General features: G+C 43.2%; 1 protein-coding gene across 5 annotated transcripts in view; it reads left to right on the top strand.

Moving 5' to 3' along the window:
* Window positions 1–17,701, top strand: part of ABRACL (ABRA C-terminal like) — a 564,811-nt gene extending 547,110 nt beyond the window's left edge. For 4 of the 5 annotated variants that reach the window (XM_050787438.1, XM_050787439.1, XM_050787437.1 and 1 more), the window contains exons 2-4: window positions 3,306–3,379; window positions 8,341–8,407; window positions 17,110–17,701. In XM_050787438.1, coding sequence (XP_050643395.1) covers window positions 8,347–8,407; window positions 17,110–17,294 — 246 coding nt within the window. In that variant the 5' untranslated portion in view covers window positions 3,306–3,379; window positions 8,341–8,346 and the 3' untranslated portion in view covers window positions 17,295–17,701. Of the gene's footprint in view, window positions 1–3,305; window positions 3,380–3,641; window positions 3,826–8,340; window positions 8,408–17,109 lie in introns of those variants that run through there. The other variant, XM_050787440.1, reaches the window with a different exon arrangement.
* Window positions 17,702–19,024: the final 1,323 nt, after the last annotated feature.

Raw genomic sequence — 19,024 nt, 5'->3', positions numbered from 1 at the left:
TGGATGTGGTGGTGCATATCTGTAATCCCAGCTACTCAGGAGGCTGAGGCAGGAGAATCGCTTGAACCTGGGAGGCCGAGGTTGCAGTGAGTCAAGATTGCGCCACTGCACTCCAGCCTGGGTGACAAGAGTGAAACTTCATCTCAAAAAAAAAAAAAAAAAAGAAGAAAAAAGAAATATTATGCATAGTCAGTGCTCCTGTGAATATTTTGTACATGTCTCTTGGTGAATATATCTCCCTTTTCTGTTGGGTGTGTGCCCAGGATGGAATTGCCATCCTAGAGATCCTTTAAGATAGAGGAAGAAATAGAAATTTTTTTCTATTCATTACAGTAGAGACAACTGCATTTTTAAAATAATGACTTCGATTTTCCATGAGCTTTTAAATATCATAGTGTTATTTTTCTCATTCCAGGAACACGTAATAAGTTTTTAAGTAAAGTATTAGCATATAATACAATGCTTTATTCTGGAATTGTCTATAGCTACACTGTCTAATACAGTAGCCACTAGCCATAGAAGGCTATTGAACACCTGAAATGTTGGGTAAATGTAAAATACAAAATAGACTTACAATATTTAGTATGAAATAAAGAATGTACAATATCTTATTAATAATTTCAAAGTATCCATTACAGGTTGAAATGATAATATTTTGGATATACTGGGTGAAATAAAATATATTAAAATAAATCTCATCTTTTTTTAAAAAAATGTGGCTACTAGAAATTTTAAATTGCATGTGTTGTTCACAATTTTATTTCCTTTGGACAGTGCTGGTCCATACTATGCAATTAAATACATGGATAAGGATTGTCTTAATATTTCAAATGTACATTACTTTCAGTTCTGTTTGACAAAGAACAGGTCATGGACTACTTTGGACCATTTAGTATTGGCACTTTGTGGCTGGCACTTTTGTGGCTGGCACTTTGTGGCTGGCACTTTTATTTAAAATATATTAAATACTCTTTAATTTGATAAATTTTATTTTCTTTGTAGGTTAAACTTCCACATTGTTTACATTGTACATGATGATATTCCTGAGGGAATAAGGAAAGATAACAAAAGTCCATTTGGAAATTGAAGGAGTAGGATTGGATATGAAAAATATTAGCTAAAATTTTTAAATATTTCTTTTATCAAAACGGCTTTCTTTTTTCGTTTTTTTTTTTTTTCTTTTCTTTTCTTTTTTTTTTTTTTTTTTTTTTTGAGATGCAGTCTCACTCTGTTGCCCAAGCTGGAGTGCAGTCGCACGATTTTGGGTCACTGCAACCTTCGCCTCCCGGGTTCTAGTGATTCTCCTCCCTCAGCCTCCAGAGTAGTTGGGATTACAAGCACATGCCACCATACTCAGCTAATTTTTGTATTTTTAGTAGAGATGGGGTTTCACCATGTTGGGCAGGCTGGTCTCGAACTCCTGACCTCAGGTGATCCGCCCACCTTGGCCTCCCAAAGTGTTGGGATTACAGGCATGAGCCACCGCGCCCAGCCGACAAAACAACTTTCTTACATTGTAATTCCTTATAGATTAACGTAAAGTTTGTGTTATACTTAGTTTAGCATATGTGTAAACCAAGTATTTTTTTGGGTGAGTTTATTTTTATACTAACAAGGATGTTTACTTCTTTAGGGAAAGTAATCTATTTCTTTTTCTTTGGTTGGCAATTAGCACAATCCTAATTGCTTAATCATAACATAAGTGGTACACTCCAGACTCATTATTCCTTTCATTGGATATTATCTGACTGATGAATTGTGATCCCTGTCACAGGCCAAAGTAGCAAGGTCCTGTTTGGATAATTGCTAAATATATTTTTCTTGAATTATAATTTTTTGCCTTATGTCAACTCTGAAAGATACAAACTATAACTTCTTGGCTTTCTTTTGGTGAGAAAAAAATAGGCCTCAATCCTTTTGGTAACAATATAAAACAAGTAAAAGAAAAAAATAGGTCTTAAAAGATCTAGGAGTCACCTTAAACTTTATCTGCCATGAGACACTTAGAAGACTCAGACCTTTGTTGAAGATTACAGAACAGAGACTCATTCAGTCACACCCAAGAGACAGGTGTTCACTGTAAAGACTAGAATGAAGCATGGGAAGTGGATGGATCCAGTGCAGCCCCAGGGAACTGGACACTCACATGCCCCTGGGAAGCAGGTCTTCGTTGCTCTTCTTCCATCACTTGGTCTCAGCTTGTCTTTGACTGGTTTCTACCACTTGTGCCTCCACCCAACCTGCTGCTACATTCTCCTGGTTTCTGCTTACTCAAATGTTTTGCATCCCGAAGCCCATTTTGGCCCCTTCTGCCTTACCCTCTCTTAGTTCCAACCTTTCTATTACATCAGATAGCTCCGTCTCTGCATTCTCCACTTTCCATTTCCAAGGGAGAGTCTGATCTGCTTACTAATTATCAGAGTCCGTGTTTGATGAGAACTGTTTGTTCCAGGCCACCTCACAGGATGATGAATACCTCATGGATTGTGCGCTCCTGGGTCACGTGATCCCTCTTGATTTCAACTAGCTGGGCTGGGCGTGGGGAGGAGTAAGGAACGTTTCTTGTAGTTATTTGTGCAAACCCTGCTCTAGAAATAGTTTGGGTAACTGTTTCCTTTCCAAAGGGACTCTGGGTAGGGTAAGCATCTCTCTCTCACACACGCATATATTAAAATAACAGTGACTAAAACAAAGGGAGTCTGAATAAATTGAATTATGAAGTTAAACGTAGGAAATAATGAATGAACAAGGGAAGAAACCGATACTGATCCAGGGTCAACAACTACCTATGTCCAAGTCAAATTTCTTTGCAGTCTAACAAATTGGCTTTCAAGATTGCATTTTGTTTTGCGAATTAAGCCATTTTCAAGTCACGAGTCGTAGTTTTCTGGAGGCCCCCGGCGTCCGGAACCCATGAATGCCACATTCTTTCTAGCTGCCTTCAGCAATTCGGGGGCGCTTTGTTTCTTACGTTGGGAGAGAAATTCTGCAGGAAATCGACGCCCAGGATCAGCTGCAGATCCTGGGATCCTTGGCTCTGAGTAGCACGGTGGAAAAGTGGGGTAATCGCGGCTCCGGACCCGTTTTCCTAGGAGCCCAGGGCGCTCCACCTGTCTGGAGTCAGCTCCTTTCTTGGACGTCTCCTCCCCTGAGTTTCCTCCTCATAGGCTTGTCCCTGGGAGTGTGGGCGGCCCCTTTCTTGAGCGCAGAAACACTTACTTTTCCCCCTACCCTGCTCCTCCTCCTCCACAGCCGTCTTTCTCTTTGCCTCAGCCACTTCCTTTCTTGGCCTCACCCTCCCCAGTGCACTGAAGAAGGTAACCGGGTCCGGACCCACGCGGCGCCAGTTCTCCCGCGGGAAGGAAAACCGGGCAGAGAGGTACGTGAGCGCCCGGGCAGATGTGGCTTAGGTAGCAGGGATGGACCGGGTGTCCGGGGTGCGCCGCCGGGCACTGCGGGCTGCGGTGAGAGTCGGGTCGGGAGGGGGTCGGGAGGGGGCCAGGAAGGGGCCCAGGGCGCGCGGAGGCTGCGACCGGCTGGGCTGAGACCTCGAGGGCTGAGGTCCCGGGGGGCGCGCGCCGCTCACGCCCCCACCTCTAGGGCCGACTTCCGCACTCGGCTCACGTGACGTTTCGCCGGCCGGGGGCGGACTGGGAAGCCAGCAGAAATGGAACGATTTTTACCGCGGTGCGACGTGTCGGCTTTGCACGGTGGTGGTTCAGGAGCCAGTTCTGCAGAGCTGGGTGGGGAAGGGCTGGGGGCAAGGGGAGAGACTGCCCCAAGGAACGTGGTGGCCTCAGGGCAGTGGACTCTGCAGCGCCGGAGGTGGGTGCGGCTCTGTGCGCTCCAGGTCAGGGGGTGCAGAGTCGTGAGGGGACACCAGGGGCTCTTGGAGCCCGGGGCAGGGTCCGTTTTCCTCTCCCGGTTTGGGCGCTCGCTCTTTCGGCGCTTCGGGATGCCCGGGCCACTGGGGAGACGGACCCGGGGCGCCGCGCCGGGAGCTGCGGAGACAAAGGCTTCCGGGACGCGGCCCTTCCCTGGCGCCAGCGGTGCCGCCCCGCAACTGGGGGCCCAGCCCGGCGCTCCCCAGCCCTGCACCGGTGCCGGCGCTGACCGTGTGATGATGGGCTGCAGGGCACGGGGTTAAGGGACCTCTACCAGGCAGAACCCCAAACTGGGAGCAGGATGGCCAAATATGGAGTGAGCGCGCCCCAGACCGGAGGGAGGAAGGAGCCCAGTCATCCTTTGACCCGCACCAGCTGCTTGTCCGCGATTACGAAGGAGGGCTGAGAAAACGTGCCCAGCCCGAGTGTGTAAAGTTGGTTCCTGGTTCCAGACATACCTATTCCAGTAGGCTATATTTCCTTGGATATTAGAAAATCTCCATGCATTGCCTCCAAACTTTTGAAAAATAACAATGCCCTGAGGGTCCTGAAATATATTCTAAAGTGTGTATTGATGGTGGGTTTCGGGTTCTGCCCAGTCCACCGACTTTACGCTTCCTTTGTGTTTCCCACGCACAAAGCCTAAATCGATTCTGCGACGACAATTAGAGTGCCTGGCCGGCATCTGCCTTGCCTTCCCTGGAGCATTTTCCTGTCTTCTGGTCCAGCCGCTCACCATTAAGCTCTTCCCCTTAGACTTGCTCTGCTTCTCACCTCTCCTTATTGTTCTTTTTTTTTTTTTTCCCTTAGAGATAGTTTCACGGTACTCGTGAGAATGTGTTACGTTCATATAACCAAATCAGGGTAATTGGGATATCCATCACCTTAAATGTTTATCTCTTTATGCTAGGAACATTCAACTTATTTGCTTTTAGCCATTTGGAAGTGTACAATCCATTAATGTGAACTATGGTCACCCCACTGATCAATGCAACATCGGGTCTTATTTCTTCTGTGTATTTATATCCATCAACCTCTCTTCATCCCTCCACCCCCTTCATTGTTCTGCATCTTGCTCACTGCAGTCCTGGGATTCTGTCTTTATTATAAAAGGCCATGGGTCTTTCAAGGATTGTGTCACAATAGGTATTTTTCCCCCTTTGTCCCTCTCCTTCCTAAATAATAAATAAATAAAACATGTCAAGTTAAGTATGCTAGCAATTGTTTCTAAACCTGTTATTTTCCTATTTATAGTGGTCTGGGCAGGGAGCCTTTCTTGCTTTGTAAGTATTCTGCCTTGGTAAGAGCTCAGCATGTCACATTTCATGTAAATCCCACTCACTCTTATATTTAGTGTATTTGCATAATGGCAAAAGAGGAAGAGGAAGGGGGAAAGAAGAGCCACCACCGTGTGGTAGAACAGCATTTAGTTGTGGGGCATTAACCCCTGTTTCGTTATCCTTCAAATGGGGATAAATAAATGCCTTGTAAGGTTCTTAGAACTACATGAATTAACGCAGATAAGGAGCCTGATGTGTAATTAAGTATAAAGAAACGCTGGTTACCTTCCATGCTTAAAACTGGATGAACGTACATTTGCTTAATATAATGCAGGTATGCATGCTATATATAATAGATGGATTTCCCCTTTGATTCTCCATATTCAATGAGAGCTAAGTCTGAAGTGTGTTGCTGGTGTTGGGAGGAAGGAGTGAAGAAGGGTGTTAAAGAGATAACATCTTTCTAGGGGGTCGAGAATCAGATAATTGGGGAGTTCCTTAATTTCTTTGGACATTTTCATTCCCGCTCTGTCCAGTACAGGCTAATTTCCTCATCATCCCTCACAGATCCTTACTATGTCTGCATTACTATGTCTGCATGTTTCTAGGAACAGGGTGCAAACTTTATTCATTGTTGGGCAATTTTAATTGCTAGAGAACTTTTTTATATGGCTCTCAAATCTGCCTTTCTATTACACTTATCCATCCTACCCAGTAGAGGAACACAAAGTCTATTCATAAAGTACATAAAAAAGAGCTTTAGTTTTTTTTGTTTTGTTTTTAAAGCAGCAGTTCTTCTCTAAGCTAACTTTATGGGTCAAGATTCTTTAGAGTGCAAGTAATAGAAACTCAGTCAAACCAACACAAGCAAAAAGAGGAAAGATACTGGTTCACGTAGTTGGAAAGTCCAGGGTCTTATATAGGCTCAGTCATTGTTGTATGACTGGACATTTCTTTGTGTTAGCTTTATTCCTGGCCAGCGGTTCTCACATGGTGGCCATTGACATCAGGGACTATAAACTAATATCTTAGAACCAAGTGGAAGGAGAGTGTCGTTTTACTAATAGTTCTAGCAAAATCACAGGGCTGAACCTAATTGTTCTGGATGGGCTCAGCTACCTCATGCCTCAAACCAATTATTCTGGCTCTGACCTGCTTCTGGAGCCCAGGGTAAGGCTCTACCCAGGATACATGGGTTTAGCATAAGGAGGGAAAGGCTTTATCCAAACAAAACTTAGACTGCCGGTGCCAGAATGGGAAATGGGTGCTGGGTAGACAAAACAACAGTTGCCCACCACACTGCTACTAATAGTTTTTTCTTACTTTTATTCTCATGGCATGGTGTTCAGGCTTAGTGGCTGTGTACTTTGTGTATATTTTAGCTTTTTAGTATCGCTCTTAAACTATGTCTTGAATTGCATATAATGTTATAGATATGACTTCACCAACACAAAGTCCCCAATATTTGAACACTGTAAGTTTTCATATTAAGTTTTATGAAGATGCATTTAATTGAATATTTCACGTTTTATTACAATCTAAGCTTCTTAAATTATAATATTCACACAAGCAACAGAGCAGATGGTAGTGGCACTTTTAATAATTAGCAGATAGAAAATCTAGTGTCCCAATCAACATCATGTAAGCAGGTAGTATATAGTCATAGGTGTCACTCTTGTTTTTAACAGCTAGCAAGAATTAGTTACACTCCATATGGATAAAGTTGTTTCTTGCAAATTATCACCCCGAAGGAAACCATACACACAACTCCACTGTTTTGGTCCCTTATTTGATTTGAAAAAATTATGATTTGAAAACAGACTGAACTGATGCATCTTCTACCCAGTTGCTCATACTTCCTGACATCCTGCAGGTGTACTTCCAATCCCTCTCATGCCTTTGCGTGTTCTTTTCAGTTCATGAGGTCAATATTTCTTTACCCTCTACTCTTAGTGCCAGACATGATACAGCAGTGAGCATTATAGTCAGATCCCTGCAGAGGGGAGCTTACCCTGTGGTAGTGAAAGTCCAGAAATGTAATTCCAATTGGGTGAAATGAGGGGCACGGTGCTATGGGAACACAGTGAGGGAGTACTGCTTCTCCAGGGTTTCAGGGAAGGCTTTTATTTAAGCTGGAGCAGGATGTGTGTGAATTAGCCCCTGGAAAGAGGAATAGCTATAGTCTGAATTGAAGCCATAGTATGTGTGAAGGCTGGAGGTGAGAGAGCAAGGGGCATTTGAGAGATTAAAAAGTCCCGTGTGGCTACAGCCTAGAGTTCAAGGGGGTGGAAGAGGCTAGAACAGTGTGCAGAACCCAGCTGTTGGAGGACTTAGTGAGCCAAGGAAAGGCTCAGCTTCTGTTTTATTCTGAACTCCTTATCTGCAGATGAATGATCTTCACCACAAGCTATTTACTGCAATCGGATTTACTGGGCATTGCCCAGAGAAAGCCATGATGTCCCTGTATGTCACTGGATTGACAGGATGGTATTAAAATTGCTGTTGTATTGATCTGCCTCCCCCACTAGACTGGCTGCTGAAGGGCAGGCAGTGTGTGTCAGTTTATTGTGGGGTGTCCAGCCCCTAGATTAGGCCTGCCTCAAGTGTGCTATGCGTTTTCTCCTTTGTTGCCTTGCTTTACGTATGCATTTCCTCCTGTATAGAGTGCCCTACCCTACCTGTCCGGCTGGACCACTCCTCCCCAGTGACCTCCAGAAAGCCTCCTGCCGTTTACTCCTTTGTGCTTCCAGATGCCTTGGACCCACCACTCAAAGAGTATTTGTCACATTGCTCTTCATTGCAGGCCCTCATTTGCCTTTAGAATGTGGGATCCCTGAGGGCAGATCCTGTGCTACACACCTTTTGTATTTTCGGTGCCTAGCAGGGTACCCTGAAGAAGACCTACTCAGAGTGAATCATGGGTGCAAGGAGAATGACTGTATTCTCCCCCACGGATGTGGAGAATAGGAGTGCAGGCAGCTAAGGGGGCGGTTACAAAGGTAGAGGGAAAATGGGGACACTTCAGTGCCACATGCATCACACAAATATTTTTAGGAAAAGGGACATGGTAAATTAATAGTGACAAATGCGACATGAAAAAGACAAAGGGCCCTTGGATTTGGATGTGCTTAATGGAATGTAATGGTGATAATTTAGACTTCCTTTTTCCCTCCCAGGCAGCAATGAATGTGGATCATGAGGTTAACCTCTTAGTGGAGGAAATTCATCGTTTGGGTTCAAAAAGTAAGTATGTAACAGAGATAGAGTATTTTTCGTGGCTTTACATTGAACAGGCGAGACTGGCATGCTGGAGAAGCCTAGAAGGGGTCACCCAGGGGTTCAGGACAGAGGTATGGCAGCTCTGCCCACAGCCCCAGGTGGTAACTGCCCTTAGCCAGAAAGTGACATCTGGAGACACAGGGCTTTTGGGGTATTGTGATTCTGATGCAGAGAATGGTTGAGATATTTCATTATTTTTTCAATAGAAAGCAAATTACCAAGCTTCTTTCATCTGACTACATTAAAATTTGGTAATTGAATCATGTTCAAATTTTTACTTATCATACTATTAAAATTCATGTTTTCTGCTTTGTTCTGCTATCATTTTACAAACTTCTTTTTTTAAATCATCTTATCTAAAATGTCATCATTTTACAAACTTGTAAATGACTAGGGACTTACATTGAAATTATACTAAATTATACTAAATTGTCTTTATTTTCTCCAAATCTCAAATCTTGAGTTTTGTATAATCAGGTATTAAGTAAGATAACTAAAATAAATCACCCTTTAGGTAGTGTTTAAGAAAAATTATCTTTTTCTTCAGCAATAACTAGGCAGCTTCCTTGAAGATAGTGACATGCAAAATGGGTAGTATTCGCATCTTCTTCCTAAGTCGTAATGAAAATTACTATTATACTTGTGGCTTTAGGTATTTGGTACATCTCAGATGAGACATGCAAGAATTTGGGGAGCATTTTGAAAATAATGAGAATAATAGACGTATTCAGCAACAACTAGGATCATAGGACTGGAAGTTTTAAAATTACATCATGTAAGTGAAAACCCGTCCTAGAAAGTCCCTCAGAAGCTCTCAAGGTTTGTGTCATTATAGTTTGATTCTTCTTAAAGCACTGTCTGTTCATGAATCACAAATCCTTTGAAATAACAGGACAGACTTGGAAAATTCCATTAAGCCATTAATATCAAATGTCCCCTGCAGTGGTTTTCTGTTCCTGCTGTAACAGATTGCCACAAATTTAGTGATGTAAACTTCTGTAGGTCAGGAGTTTGACAAGGGTCTTGCTAGAGTAAGATTAAGGTGTTGGCAGGGGACTCCTTTCTATAGGTTCCAGGAGGGAATCAGTTTCCTTGCCTTTTCCAGCTTCTAGAGGTGGCCTTGGCTCATGGTCCCCTTTCTCTGTCCTAAAGCGAGCAAGAGCTGATTGAGTCCACGCATTGCATTACATCGACCTCCTCCACTTTTTTTTTTTAAGTTTGTTTATTTGTTTGAGACAGAATCTTACTCTGTTGCTTAGGCTGGAGTGCAGTGGTGCAATCTCGGTTCACTGTAACCTCCGGCCTCCCGGGTTCAAGTGATTCTCCTGCCTCAGCCTCCCGAGTAGCTGGAATTATAGGCACCTGCCATCATGCTCAGCTAATTTTTGTAGTTTTAGTAGAGATGGGGTTTTACCATGTTGGCCAGGCTGGTCTTGAACTCCTGACCTCAGGTGATCCATCCACCTCGGCCTCCCAAAATGCTTGATTACAGGTGTGAGCCACCACACCCGGCCTAGTTTCTTGTATTTTTATTAGAGATGGGGTTTCACTGGCCGGCCGCAGTGGCTCACGCTTGTTATCCCAGCACTTTGGGAAGCCGAGGCAGTTGGATCACGAGGTCAAGAGTTCGAGGCCAGCCTGGCCAACATGGTGAAACCCTGTCTCTACTAAAGATTAAAAAAAAAAAAAAAAAAAAAAATTAGCCGAGCGTGGTGGCGTGTGCCTATAATCCCAGCTACTAGGGAGGTTGAGGCAGGAGAATCTCTTGAACCCGGGAGGCGGAGGTTGTGCCAAGATTGCGCCACTGCACTCCAGTCTGGGCAGTGGGGCAAGACTCCATCTCACAAAACAAACAAACAAACAAACAAGCAAACATAAAAGAGATGGGGTTTCACCATGTTGGCCAGGCTGGTCTTGAACTCCTGGCCTTAAGTGATCCACCTGCCTCGGCCTCCCAAAGTGCTGGGATTACAGGTGTGAGCCACCATGCACGGCCTGCCTCCCTCTTCTGTTTTAAGGACTTTTTGGATTACACTGGGCTCACCCAGGTAATCCAGGATTCCTCCTTGTCGTGGGGTCCTTAATTGAATTGCATCTGAAAAGTCCCTTTTGCCATGTGAGGTAACATACAGATTCTAGGGATTGGACATGCATATCTTCTGGGGCCTTTATTCTTCCTATTACTCCCTCTTTTTTTGTCTTAGTCACTCTATTTCTATATCAAACCCAAGTCATCATTACTGAAATGTACCAAGAAAAGATAAATGAGGCATATTAAAGTTGATGTGGACTCTTATGTCCTAAGGTAGTCAACAACTAAGTGAGTTGAATCATATGATCAGTTAATACTTATTGAGTATCTATATGTGCTAATAACTGTGTAGTACAAGTGGTATAAAGTGTGTTCCTTTTCCTCAGGGATTTTACTACTTAGTTGATGAAAACAAATAAAATCTCATAGTCCAGCTGCCATGGCTCAGGCCTGTAATCCTAGCACATCAGGAGGCCAACGTGGGAGGATCATGTAAGCCCAGGAATTCAAGACCAGCCTGGGCAACAAAGTAGGATCCCATCTCTACAAAAAAATTGAAAAATTTAAATTAGCCAGGCATGGTGGCATACAACTATGGTCTCAGCTGTACTGGAGGCTGAGGCAGGAGGATTGCATGAGCTCAGGACGTTGAGGCTGCAGTAAGCTGTGTTGAAGCCATTGCACTCCATCCTATGGGACAGAGTGAGACCCTATCTCAAAACAAAAAGAAAAACAATAAAAAACTCATGAGGCAATTGTCAGAAAAAAAAATGGTATGCTGAACTATGAAGTGCTGACATGCAATATGGTCCCTTCAAAATAGATTATTGGAAGTTGTGGTAGTTGGGGGCACTCAGTGAAGTCTTGCATCTCAGGTAGGACTTTGAAGTATAGGGCAGGTCAGTTTAGGGGGAAATCCATGAGTTGGTTTTGGAATGGGAATGAATGTATTGTTTGAAGAGAACACTGAGAAGACATTGGAAAATGTAATTTATTTAGTTTCTTTTTTGAGACGGAGTCTCGCTCTGTCGCCTGGGCTGGAGTGCAGTGGCACCATCCTGGCTCACTGCAACCTCTTGTCTCCTAGGTTCAGGCGATTCTTGTGCCTCAGCCTCCCTGGTAGCTGGTATTACAGGTGTCCATCACCACGCCTGGTTAAGTTTTGTATTTTCAGTAGAGATGGGGTTTTGCCATGTTGGCCGGGCTGGTCTCAAACTTCTGGCCTCAAGTGGTCCGTCTGCCTCAGCCTCCCAAGGTATTGGGATTACAGGCATGAGCCACTTGGTCTGGCCATGATGTATTTAGTTTCCTAATCAAAGAAGTCAACAATCTTCCCTAACTCAATTTTTCTCCCACCCATTTCACCACACCCACTTGATGGAGGCCTGATGAGTCTTATTTTCCACAGTGATGCCCCTCCTGTTCTTCCTCCCACACTCCTGTTTTTTTCCTGAGCTCAGTGAGGTCATCTTACTCTTGGCAGCATTATTATTGTTTTTTTCTTTTTCTTTTCTTTTTTTTTTTTCTGAGACAGAGTCTTGCTTTGTCACCCAGACTGGAGTGCAATGGTGTGATCTTGGCTCACTGCAACCTCTGCCTCCTGGGTTCAAACAATTCTCCTGCCTCAGCCTCCTGAGTAGCTGGGATTACAGGCATCTGCCACCACTCCTGGCTAATTTTTGTATTTTTACTAGAGACAGTATTTCGCCATGTCGGCCAGACTGGTCTCGAACTCCTGGCCTCGTGTGATCCACCCGCCTCAGCCTTCCAAAGTGCTGGGATTGTAGACGTGAGCCACTGGGCCCAGCCATGCATTACTGTTGTTTGGATAGTTATAGGTGTTAAAGGCATATTTCTAAAGATTTGTAGGATTTTCTTTTCTGTATCCATGTCAGCCTAGTGTTTATTGGTCATATTCAATTAGTTTTTTCTTTCTTTTTTTTTTTTTTTCCGAGACGGAGTCTGGAGTGCAGTGGCCGGATCTCAGCTCACTGCAAGCTCCGCCTCCCGGGTTCACACCATTCTCCTGCCCCAGTCCCCCGAGTAGCTGGGACTATAGGCGCCCGCCACCTCGCCTGGCTAGTTTTTTGTATTTTTTTTTTAGTAGAGACGGGGTTTCACCATGTTAGCCAGGATGGTCTCAATCTCCTGACCTCGTGATCCGCCCGTCTCGGCCTCCCAAAGTGCTGGAATTACAGGCTTGAGCCACCGCGCCCGGCCCATATTCAATTAGTTTTTAAATTCTAACCTTTACAGTACTAGTCATTATTCTGGTAAGGCAAACTGAAATTCCACTTCAAAATTAGCAGCTTTCACGTTAGAAGACTTAAGATAATTATCATAACTTCTGTAAGCATGGAAATACTTTTAATTTTGCAGCTTCATCAGGATACCTTGACTTTCTCATCCCTGGCAAAAGATGACTTATTGAGTTTGAAAGCATATGTAGATATGTGTAATCTTTGAATGTGTTATGGTTAATTATTTAAGTTGTATCTGGAATGATTTTGCTTTAGTCTACATATTATGAGCTCAAGATGAAAACTGATGAATTTAGTTTTATCTTTTCATTCAAAGTCAAATTCTTTAAAGTCTCATTTTTCATATAGTGAAAAAGATTAAATGGGGAGAGAGCACTTGGATATTTAAATTCTTCCATTCAACAAATATTTTTTTTAGTGTCCCCTTTGTGCTCAAGTGCTGGAGATGTAAAAATAAACAAAATTCCATCTCCATCTTTGAGGTTCTCTTTAGGTAGCTGAAAGACAGGCAAACTAGAAGTACCTAGAGGGAAGTAATTAATATGTGCTGTATGTTGGACTCTGTGGAAATGAATCCCAGCTCCTCTACATACTTGCTCTGTGACCTTGGCTACTTTACTAAACTTTTCTGTGCCTTGTTTTCCTTGTTTGTAAAACAGTAATACTCTACTTCAAGGACACATTTCTTCACATTAAAAGAATCTCTAAAATAGGCCGGGTGCGGTGGCTCACGCCTATAATCCCAGCGCTTTGGGAGGCCAAGGCAGGCAGATTGCCTGAGGTCAGGAGCTCGAGACCAGCTTGGCTAACATGGTGAAACCCTGTCTCTACTAAAAATATGAAAATCAGCTGGGCGTGGTGGCGGGTGCTTGTAATCCCAGCTACTTGGGAGGCTGAGTCAGGAGAATCCCTTGAACCTGGGAGGCAGAGGTTGCAGTGAGCCAAGACCACACCATTGCACTCCAGTCTGGGCAACAAGAAGGAAACTCAAAAGAAAAAAAAAAAAAATCTCTCAAATAAAAATGCATCTTATAGTACATGGCATGCTATGGTTAAATTGGCAGTTTAATTGTAATATAAAATAATGATGCTTCTTGCAATCAATTGTGTCTTATCTTCCATGAAATACAGATTAAGTGAATTTTAATGACTGTAAAATGCATCGAACAGTTCCGGATCATAGCAAGTAGTCAATACATGTTAGCTATTAATACTATAAATGATGGTGAACACTTTGATAGATATATACTCAGTTTTATAAGAAGAGCTATTCACTCAACTGAAGGGATCATGAAGGACTTCTAGAAAAGGTAGCATTTGAATTCATTCCTGAAGAAAAATAATTTAGCTAGGAAAAAGTTTCTGGGTTTCTGGGCAGATGACTGAACATGGGCACTGTTACAAAGGCAGGATCTGTCATATCATCTTAGGCACAGCAAGCAGGTCATTGTGACTGAATCAGAAGGTACATGCAGTGATATGGCAGAAGGCCAGGCAAGCGATAGATGCAAGGCCAGAGGATGAAGTGCCTCTTCTGCGAGGCCATGGACTTCTCTTTATTTAGAAGGTCATAAGGAGCCATTGAAATATTAAAGTAGGCTTGATGAGGTGGCTCACACCTGTAATCCCAGCACTTTGGGAGGCCAAGGCAGGAGGAATGCTTGAGCCCAGGAGTTCGAGACCTCGTCTCTATTAAAAATAAAAATAAATTAGGTGTGGTGGCGCATGCCTACAGTCCCAGCTACGTGGGAGGCTTGGAAGGCTCAAGAGGATCTCTTGAGTCCAGGAGTTCGAGGTTGCAGTGAGCTATGATCACAGAACTGCCCTCCAGCCTGGGCAACAGATCAACACCCTGTCTCAAAAAAAGAAAAAAGAAAGAAAGAAGGATTAAAGTAGAAGAGTAACAATGAGCTTTGCATCTCATAAAATTTCTTCCACATTGTTTCTTCTGCACCCATGTAGAGGATGTATTGAGGAGCAAAAATGCAGAAAAGGAGGCTGGTATGGAGTTCTCAGCAGCTTGCGGTGACGCAAGTGAGAAACACTTAGGATCTGAACCAAGGAATTAACTGTCATTGGAGAGGAGAGGCAGTAGTCACAGAAGACACAAAGAAGGTGGAATCACCCAAACATTTGTCAGATTGAGGGATGAGGGGGGCATGAGAACTCCAAGATTACACCAAGGTTTCTGTCTTTGGTGCCTTTAAAAATTTTAACCAAAGTTGAGAATTTACTGTATGCTGGGCACTCTAGAAAAGACTTTTTCTTTATTATGTCTGTTAATCCTTGCAACAGCCCTGTGAGAGGTATTTTTACCCTCATTTGATGGATACCTGAAGTTCAGAGAGCTTGGAGGACTTGCCTGAGGTTACCAGCAGCTCCATTTCTATCTGTAGTCAGTGACAGGTTCCTGTTGCCCACAGAGTGTCATGCAGGTAGAAGTTGAAAAATCAAAGAGGTGCATCTTTGCTTTCCAGGCCAACCATGGTCAGATTCCCTGTTTTCCCTTTAGAACATCTTTCATCCTCCTTCTCATCTTAGGTGATCTACTTCAGGTGAGTAAACTACTCAACGCTGGTCACTGTTCCCCCAGCCACCTTACTCGTTTTTAGCCTTGCCTGTGGCTTGGCACACTATCCCTATTTGTGTCAGTCACAGCAGAGCCCCTGGTCGCTGATGGTCTGCTCAGTGTGTGCCAGGCAGTGTGCCGAGTGCTTTCGAACTGTGTCTCCTGGCAGCACCGAGAAAAGATGTTCAGGCCCCCATTTTACACAGGAGGAAGCCAAGGCTTAGGGAGCTTTAAACAAGTTGCCCAAGGCCAAACGACTAGTAGGTGGCAGAGATTTCCACTGAGGACTGTTAGGTTTTTGAAAAGCTCAGAGCATATCATCACAATGAAGCTGAAGAAAAAAAAGCTCCAGGTGATTGTCTCCTTTCAAGTCCGGAAGAGGTACTGCCTCCTCCCTGAAGTCTTCCTTACCATTCTTGCCCAAAGACATCTTGCCCTCCTCTAAACTGTAAAATATATTTTCTTTTTTTCTTCTTTTTTTATTGAGACAGAGTCTCACTCTGTTGCCCAGGCTGGAGTGCACTAGCACGGTCATGGCTCACTGCAGCCTCGAACTCCTGGGCTCAAACAGCCGTCTGCTTCAGCCTCCTGAGTAGCTGGGATCACAGGTGCACTCCACCACACCCAGCTATTTTTAGTTTATTTTTTTAGGAGAGAGATGGTCTCAGTATGTTGCTCAGGTTGGTGTCAAACTTCTGGGCTCCAGGTATTCTCCTACCTTGGCTTCCTAAAGTGCTGGGATTACAGGCATGAGCCACTGCACTCAGCCGGGATGTATTTTCTTGGCTTCTCATTTGGCATCCAATCACGTACTGCTTTGTATTGTTGCTTTAACTTGTTATGTGTATATTTCTTATTTCTTCATGGGACTCAGAGTCATTGCTTTGAAAGTTCGAAAGCAATTCTCTCCTTCCTTATATCTGTCTCTAGCGTGTAACACAGTGCTGTGCTTACGGTAGGAGTTTGCCAAGCAGCCAGTCAGCAGTTCTCGCCAGGGAGCGTGGGCACTCAAGAACCTTGGGTCAAGAAATGGTCCTCTCCTCACTGTGAGGGCCATCCTCTTGACTGTGGGGGTAGCTTTGGAAGGGAAGAACCTGCAGTAGAGGGCTAGGAAGAGGTCAGGGATTCAGTCAGGTGATCAAAGGAATCACCCAAGGATAGGGAGGCGTCTCCCAGATTACTCTCGTCTCCAGGTTTTCAGGTTATTGATTTTTAACAGCAGATCCACTTTTGGTCTATCTTAACTTTCGATGTCTATGTTCAAAACTGGCCTCCAAATAAGATAATCTAGGGCTCATATGAAATACAGATTTCTGAGTCTACTACCAGGAATTCAGATTCAGTGGTCCTGATAAATGGCTGATGATAATGCATTTTTAAGGAGCCCCCACTCCCACCCTGGGGATTCCGAGTGTTCAGAACACACTTAGAGAAACACTGCTCTTGATCCTGGTTTTCTATTTTATTTGTAGTCTTTATTGATTCAAAAACTCACATAACAATTAACAAATAAAAAGCGGGAAATTTATCTGCAATATTAGCACTGTAGCACATTCAACTTTTGTGAATGTTTCTTGGTTCTCAGTCTTTGGATAATCCTAAGGCTAAGAGGCGTATAACATGTATTTATTCCATTACTTTTTGGATCTGGGAAGAGAATATGTTGAATTTATGACTGTTAAATGTTAAATTGTAATCTTGGATAGCCCATAGTTAGAAATGTATTAAAGATTTTGTAAATCTGCCATACTTGACGGTAAGACACAGACTTTACATTTACTAACAATGTATTTTCTCAAATTAGATGCTGATGGAAAGTTAAGCGTGAAATTTGGGGTCCTCTTCCGAGATGATAAATGTGCCAACCTCTTTGAAGCATTGGTAGGAACTCTCAAAGCTGCAAAACGAAGGAAAATTGTAACGTATTCAGGAGAGCTGCTTCTGCAAGGTGTTCATGATGATGTTGACATTGTATTACTGCAAGATTAATGTGGTTCACATATCTTTTATGTACCACCATTTTTTGTTTCTGGTAAACTGGAATATAAAGTGAAAGAACAAACATTTGAACATACTTAATGTATTTTTATAGAACTTTGTAAACAAAAGGAGATTAATGTTTTAGAAGTCTGTCCTTTTTTATATCTTGAAAGAAAATTTATGTATGATGCTATAAAATAAACAAATCCTATTATTTTTCTCAGGAATCTGGTTGGGAATTGTAGGCAATGAGGTTTTTTGGGAGGCGGGGACAGGGGAATGTTTGTTTCATAAATAATTAGACATTTTCTATAGATATTTGACATTCTGCGAAAGCAACAAGCAAATTGAAGACCAACTCCTATGAGAAATATTATAATGTTTATGTAATAAAGACATGTAGCTGTCTCAAAATTGCCTTATTTTGTCATTTAAGTATTTGTGTGCTTCTCAGAATTGAGTTTTTGTATCAATATTAGATAACTGCAGTAAAAGTTATGTTAATCTGAAACAAATGCTCAGAACTACCAAATTTCAGTAATAGGAATGGCTGGGCACAGGTGCTCACACCTGTAATCCCAGCACTTTGGGAGGCCGAGGTGGGCAGATCACCTGAGGTCGGGAGTTCGAGACAGCTTGGCCAACATGGTGAAGCCCCGTCTCTACTAAAAATACAAAAATTAGCTGGGTGTGATGGCACATGTCTGTAATACCCACTACTCTGGAGGCTGAGGTATGAGGGTCACCTGAACCCAGGAGGTGGAGGTTGCACTGAGCCGAGATTGCCCCACGGCACTCCAACCTGGGTGACAGAGCGAGACTCAGTCTCACAAAAAAAAAAAAAAAAAAAAAGGAAAAGAAAAAAGAAATAAGAATGGTTAGTGTTATGGTTGGACCCTATACAAAATACTTATTTTGAGGCTGATTGTGTGCTTATTGCTGAGTTAGGGGACATACCAAAAAATCTGACCTAAAAACTTCACATAAACTTCAAATTCTAGTTGGGTGACCCCCCTCTGAAACAATATGGGATAATCTCTGATTGCATGTTACAGAATTTAAAATGACTTGGAATACCAAGAAGAGTAAAAGCAGTGAAAGCCACAGTGGCCAGGGGAGAGATCCTGGAGGGGGCAGAGCTTGCATTGAGGAATGATTGCAGCTGATTATCTCGAGGGAAAAAAAGACGGGATGATGAGGGTGATGACTGAAGGAAAGGCAGAAGGACACAAATCAGCAAGGCATGATCTCGTGAAAGGCAAGATATCAGGCCGACCAGAATTCTGGGGAGAGAGGTGGTTCATTGGACCATGAAAGTGGGACCCGGGAAACCAAGAAGGGGAATCTGAACAGAAACTGGAGCAAGGACATTCCATGATGACAGTGATATTTAGTGCAGATGGCCCTGACACTAGTGATTCAGGTGGATTGTAGAGAGTGAAGAAGTGGTCAGACAAGCCAGCTGAAATGTTGCTCAGGATCATCATGGGGATGATGATAACGCAAAGGCAGGGGAAGAATGAACTCTAAGCATGTTTTTAAAATCAAAGCCCTCTCATCTGTGCTCTTTCTGCTGTGACAGGACCCCAACTCAAAGTAGATCAAACAATATTAGAATTCACTGGCACTTGATGGTTATTGCTAACTTTTATTGAGCATTTACAATGCTAATTCTCATACAACCCTGTGAGGTAGGTACTAATAGTACCTTCCATTTTATAGATGAGGTAAGTGAGGCA

This window comes from Macaca thibetana, chromosome 4 (assembly GCF_024542745.1).
Source record: "Macaca thibetana thibetana isolate TM-01 chromosome 4, ASM2454274v1, whole genome shotgun sequence".
NCBI lineage: Eukaryota > Metazoa > Chordata > Mammalia > Primates > Cercopithecidae > Macaca > Macaca thibetana.
Note: the sequence above shows the minus strand (reverse complement) of the source record. Positions and strands in the feature narration are given on the sequence as shown.